Source organism: Mercenaria mercenaria, chromosome 10 (assembly GCF_021730395.1).
Source record: "Mercenaria mercenaria strain notata chromosome 10, MADL_Memer_1, whole genome shotgun sequence".
Taxonomy (NCBI): Eukaryota; Metazoa; Mollusca; class Bivalvia; order Venerida; family Veneridae; genus Mercenaria; species Mercenaria mercenaria.
Window position 1 is genome coordinate 64,566,999 of NC_069370.1, and position 6,428 is coordinate 64,573,426.

The 6,428-nt window shown below is 35.8% G+C and overlaps 1 protein-coding gene across 1 annotated transcript; it reads right to left on the reverse strand.

Annotated features, from left to right (window-relative positions):
* Positions 1-472: 472 nt before the first annotated feature.
* LOC123560247 (uncharacterized) lies at positions 473-5,821 on the reverse strand. The gene is made up of 5 exons (XM_045352484.2): positions 5,665-5,821; positions 3,247-3,943; positions 2,268-2,443; positions 1,166-1,389; positions 473-826 (listed from the first exon to the last, which is right to left on the reverse strand). Exons 1-5 carry the CDS (start codon positions 5,788-5,790, stop codon positions 598-600), a joined length of 1,452 nt encoding a protein of 483 aa, XP_045208419.2. The 5' UTR covers positions 5,791-5,821; the 3' UTR covers positions 473-597.
* Positions 5,822-6,428: the final 607 nt, after the last annotated feature.

The window sequence follows — 6,428 nt, forward strand, 5'->3', positions numbered from 1 at the left end:
TTGTTTAAAACACAGTTAAATGTAAATTCAATCACGGTGGCAGCAGATATTTTTTCAATTCTAATTTTTCATATTATTTAGTTCTAATTCTGCTTAATGACTAGAATTATCAAGAAAAAACGTCTACAGTATGTTAATAAATATTATAAATATTTGACAAGTTTAACGACTTTGTCAGGTCGTTCGATTGTTTAAAACATTTAAAAAATAACAATAATAATAATACTAATATGAGCCGTGCCATGGGAAAACCAACATAGTGGGTGTGCGACCAGCATGGATCCAGACCAGCCTGCGCATCCGCGCAGTCTGGTCAGGCTCCATGCTGTTCGCTTTTAAAACCTATTGGAATTGGAGAAACTGTTAGCGAACAGCATGGAGCCTGACCAGACTGCGCGGATGCGCAGGCTGGTCTGGATCCATGTTGGTCGCAAACCCACTATGTTGGTTTTCTCATGGTGCGGCTCATATAAACAACACTATTTCAAAAAAGTGTCGCGTTTACAATCTTATACAAAGTGGGCCCAGTACGCTGTTCACCATTACACAAGTCATACAGATATGTTGATATTTGATATATGATAAAACTGCCTGAATTCAGACTCCGATTTCTTCAGCTCTCATGATTACTCTATCTTTAACTGTGTCCGCTAACTGTTCCATTATTTTTGACGGAGTTCGAATGAGGTCGAAACATTTTGTTGTGTTTTTCTTACTATAAAGGTAGGTATGTTTTTTGTAGGTATCAGATGTACTAGGCCTGAGCCATTCCTTTCTACAACTGCGGAAATGATGCATAGTGACCTCTTGTGCTCTTGCACTGGTCCTGTAAATAAAATAGAAAAAAGCAAAAAATGCATTCGTTTTCTTTGTTATTGAATGTGCACATTATTGTATTGACTTGCAAAGTATTTCGACTAAGTCTTTTGCAGGACAGTATACAGAATGATTCTAATAAATGAAGCTTGCAAAGCGATAGAATTGTCAAGTTTTCACTTTATTTGCTTTACAACAATGTTCGCAAAGGTACAGAAAATAGTTATTTTGTACATCGAGTAATATTATAGACCGTTCTGTGCAGATTAAATGCCACTTCAATTAACCAAAGGTATGTATGAAACGCTTAAAATGTTTGTAACAATATTAAAACGTATACATATAGTACCTTCTATAGCCGCTTAAAGGTCTGAAAAGGTGGGTAGAAACTGATCCCTGTTGAACACGTGACGGCATATAGACCCCCTTCACTCGGTCATACATTGGTAAGGTGCAGTTATTATACCGTCCTATATGCAGCGGATGGTTAACATTTGTTGGGCCCCAAGTGTCTGCGTGTACTCTCACGGAAAATAACAAACCAGCAATATTTGATTTGCTAAATTTCTTGTCCTGTAAAAGAGCAAGGATTTTCAATCTGTTACATCAAAGATAAGCAATTTTTGAACATCTGATAGATATCGATTTTACGGCCGAATTTCGTCTACATTGTTCCATTCCTAATGAATGACTTTAATTCAAATGCGGGACATCTCCAAAGTCACAGTTAGGTTAGATATTATAGGTTAGGTGTGCATAGATATATCCGACTCGAGGGTAACTGTATAAGCAGGATGTAAACTGTTTCAAGTTACCGCAAAAGAGTTACCGGAGAGCCAGATATTTCCATCCGCACATTCAACTAGTGGCGGTTCCCGCAGTCTTCAATTGATTTACGCATTCAATCATAAATTAGAGCACGTGGGTGTGTAAGACGAGTTTTTCTAGCACCGGTAAAAACACGGAATAATTCTGTCCGATAAGCAAGAAGCCCTCATATGTAATACGTTCATTTTACCGGAAGTTATCCTTGCAGATTGCATGTGTGTTGTAACTTGTGAGAGCGTCCGTCATTTTTATCATTTATACAGCCGCTGTGTTAGAGACTGATTTCGAACCTATATGATTTCAAAAGTTCAAAAGCACGCCTCACTGTATGAACTGAGATACTGGCAATGAAAGAAATAAAATAGGCTTTAAATTTTCATTATGGTGTGAATTATCTGTCTTTTACCTTATCATTGTGTCCTTCAAGAACAAATACTTCAAAATCATACCAAACGAGACCTAAAAATCACGACTAACTCCTTGGAGGAAGCATTTTTGTTTTTGTTTTTGGTCATTATTTACAAATCAATAGGTTTCCGGACAGACAATTAGCTCGTGGATATCAATATTTTTTTTTCTACTGGAATGATTTTCAGCAATTAAGTTTTTTGCCAGCGACTTACCATGAATATTTTCCATGCATTTGTGAAACGCTTTGTGACTGGTATTATAAATTCGTCTGTGTCGACGACAGCAACATAATCATAATTTCTTAGTCGTTCCTGGCAGTCAAACAACGCTATCTGTTCATCATTCCAGGATTGCATGTTCTTAACGCCAACGTCACGTGCTATGGATCCTGACAGATAATTCACAATTATTCACGAGATTAATACATAACACAAATATATTTCTCTTGAATCACTATTTGACAAGGTGATATATTCAACCGATGGTTTTACTGACTGAAGCAATATCATGTCTAAGAATACTCAACAATCTAACAATTTAGAGTCACGTACTACATTTCCATTTCTTGGGTGACAAGTATTCAATTTCTATGAAAAAAAAAGAGAAAAGAAAAATAACACGTTATTTAGGTATAAAAGGTGACAGTTTTGACCGAAGAAAATTTGTTTATATGTAAACATGTACATGGTTAAAACAACTGTTTAGTAACGGTATAACTGATTTTGAAATAAATTCATCTTTCAACTTTTTAGTCAACATTTCGTCAGCAATTTTTACAACAGTTGTTTATGTCTATTCTATGAGAAATACTCCATTAACCAAAGCTTTATTATATATTTTAATTAACAAGTATTCATAAGTAAACAGAGAATAAGCATAACCACTGATCAAAAATGACAAATAAATAAATATACACATGCACATTAGCGTATGTTCACAAGGAAGAAAAATTTCGAGCGTGTGTGTGTACTTAGACGATCATACCTGTACAAAAGCCAGGCTATGAACAAAGAGTCAAAGATAACCAGACCCAAACATAATACTGCTTTTTGTTTCAATTTAAAAACATATGCATTGTATAACATGTGAACAAAACCACTTGCAAATAAAGATTATTTTGGGGTTTTCATGTTATAAAGTTAAATGTATAAATATACATATGTTTATAATTATTACAGAGATCTTTCTCACCTTTCTCCGGAATGTCGTAGTCATAAATCTCAGCCAAACCACTGTTCTCGTAAAAATCCAACACTTTACTCGCCTTGGAATTCAGGTGGTACGTATACGCTATTACTTTTTCAACACCAAACAATCTATGTACCTCAAACCATTCTATAAGCCTCCGTGCATCCAGCGAACCATACGCAAGTTTAACACATACCGCAATTTTCGTGCTGTTTTTAGTTTGGCTTTTAGTTTGACGTTTAACAATAGTCGGAGGTAAAAAGTATTTGTCTTGGTTTGGACAAGTTGAATTTTTTATCGCTATTGAGATAGTCTTGATATCTGAAACTTCAACATTTATGGGACATTTAAATTGTTTTGCCTGTAGTTTTGATTTTCCAAGATACAACCAATCTGTTTTACTCCAAGACAATTCTGAAACTATAGTGCCGTCTTTTAGTTCAAAACAGCACGTGAAATTTGATGAAGAATACTTGTTTAACTCCCAGCCAGACAATATGGCCGTTGGACCGACATATGTTATACCAGTATTTTTTCTACCTCTTATTTCTTTCTCAGTTATTTCATTATACGTAATGATAGCAGAGAATATATATACACGAGCATCTTGCATTTTAACAAATATAGGCACAGATTCGCTCTCTTCATCTTGTTTTAAATGCTTCAAGTTGATCTGCAATTGCCCAAGGAATTGGTCTTGCTGAAAGTAAGCATATAATAGCTTATACATTGTATTAACGACACATCTAAAGAGCGAACTCTTCTATAAAACGACATGCACGTTTCCCGAAAGTTTCCTAGTGAACTAAAATTTCCACAGCAATAATGTCTGAATAATAATTGAACATATTTTGTTGTTCAAGCGGTGTATTTCTACTGAGAAGTTTGTATTATTTTCTCTGGGTTTCAACGTCGAACCGACATAATTTCTGAACGACCCTTACTAATTTTAAAAGTCTGAACACTGCATTACTTACAGGCATAATATGGTTTATAAGCAAATAAAAAAAGGTATGGAAATGAAGTAATTCAGTTACAAAATGCACTAAATCAAATTGCATTTATTACCTTTTAATGAATATCTTTCTTAACAACAGAGAAAGGTAAGATCACTGGCACCAGATCAGAAAGAAAATGCCTCCGTACGTGTTATACCCTACCCCTAGGTATTCTATAAGAACCATGGTCATGAACGGGAAAATATACTAACCCGTTTCAATCGCGCATTTCATACCTAAAACACGCAGTGCGGTAAATGTGTACTATGGATATCAAACAAGTGGTAATTTATCTTCCATTGAGTACCGGTCACATTTCTTTAATACATCTTATCTTAGAAAAACAACGCGTAGTTTATAGTAATTTCAACGTAACACAAAAAACTTGCTTGAACTTCGCTGGTGAAGTTCCGTTCTAGATTAAAAAACCATTCCGATTGGCTGTTGTGAAAATGTATGTCAATCGTCACTTTACTACACGTGTTCGCTAAAATGTGAAAATGCAGCATTAATGTGCAAAATGAATAAAATAAACAGAACAGATGCAGACCAATGTACGATTTCAAATTAAATATCGTATACAAGATGAATTTCATTCATCATTTCGAGTTTTAGTGTAAAATTGTGATTTTTTTAAATTCTGTTTTTGTTTGTTTACGTTTCGCCAAACATGTGCACACTGTCGTGACCTCTAGACCGGATGTTCATTAGGGAAGGTCAAGCAAGTTTTTTCTGTAACGTTGACGAAAGCATAAAATATGTTGATAATCTCAGCAATATGGAATATTGAGACAATGTGTCTGGTGCACGATGGAAGATAAATTATCGCTTGTTCAATATGCTACATACCCATTCACCGAACTGCGCGTTTAAGTTGAGAAATGTACGATTGAAACGGGTTAGTATATTTTCCCGTTCATGACCATGGTTCTTATAGAATACCTAGGGGTAGGGTATAACACGTACGGAGGCATTTTCTTTCTGATCTGGTGCCAGTGGGTAAGATGAAGAGAATATATCAGTGAATTTCATATTTCATTAGTGTTATATAGTATTTCCTCAATAACATTCAATCACGTAAATGAAGAATGCATGATTGATAATTTCTGCCATTTCGTTCTGCCATGTTGGTGCGTTTAAAGAGAGCCAACACGCCAAAACGACAAATTTGCGCGCCGATACGACAAATGCCGTTTTGGCGTATTTGCAGTCTTGAAACGCGCAAATAAGCCAGAACGAAATGGCAGAAATCATGAACCATAAGAATATGCATACATGTATAAACTTTACGTGCAGGTGGTCTTTATACGCAGGTAAAGATAAATAGAAATGAAACTCAGTCTCCTTATCTTTAAAGTCAGACGGAGTTTGTTCAGAGGCGCTCTTTAATAACTGAGTTTTGAAAATGTCTATAAGCCATTACCTTTCCAATTTTAAAAACAAAAGGACTCGCTGAGAACTGTATCAAGTCTGTTGCAATCAAGAATGTTGTAATGGCGACAAAAGCGGTGTAGAGCTTTGCAAGTCTGTTTCGACAGAGCTTGACCATGTCGACCTGATGTTATAGCTTCGTCACTGAAAGAACCTGTAAATATAGATACATGTAGTTAATATCGCATTAAATAACACACAGGCGTCTTCACTAGCTCAGTTGTTAGCAGAATGGCTCAGTGAGTTGAAGGTCGTGAGTTTATAACTAACAATCATTTTGATGCCACCTAAAATTGAGGCCCTGTCTAGTACTTTACACTTTGCATCAGAACGAGGGGAAACTTCATGAACTGGGGCATCTTCCTGTACATTTAAAACGGAATGTCCCGCGGACAGAAAAGGAATTCAGTTCGTGCGCGCTTAAGTTCTGTTACAGTTCTTTCCGTTGCTGCGAATCAGACGATGTGAATGGAATCGTCGTATTCGCGAGGACTTTTTACAATCATGATGGCGGTAAACAGTCTGAGCTTAAATTACTGTACCTTACCAATAATGACGGTTTCTTTTCAATAATGGAACAGTCTGAGCTTAAAACAGCGCAGTTCAAAGAATCAATATGTAAATACACAGAGCACGGTTACTTGCTAAATAAACGTTTGCAAGCACCTAGTTTTGTTTTGTGGTATCGTTTATTGGCATTTGTGTGTAAAGCCAAAGTAAATCTTAAATAAATATATGTGATAAGAAATATCTCAG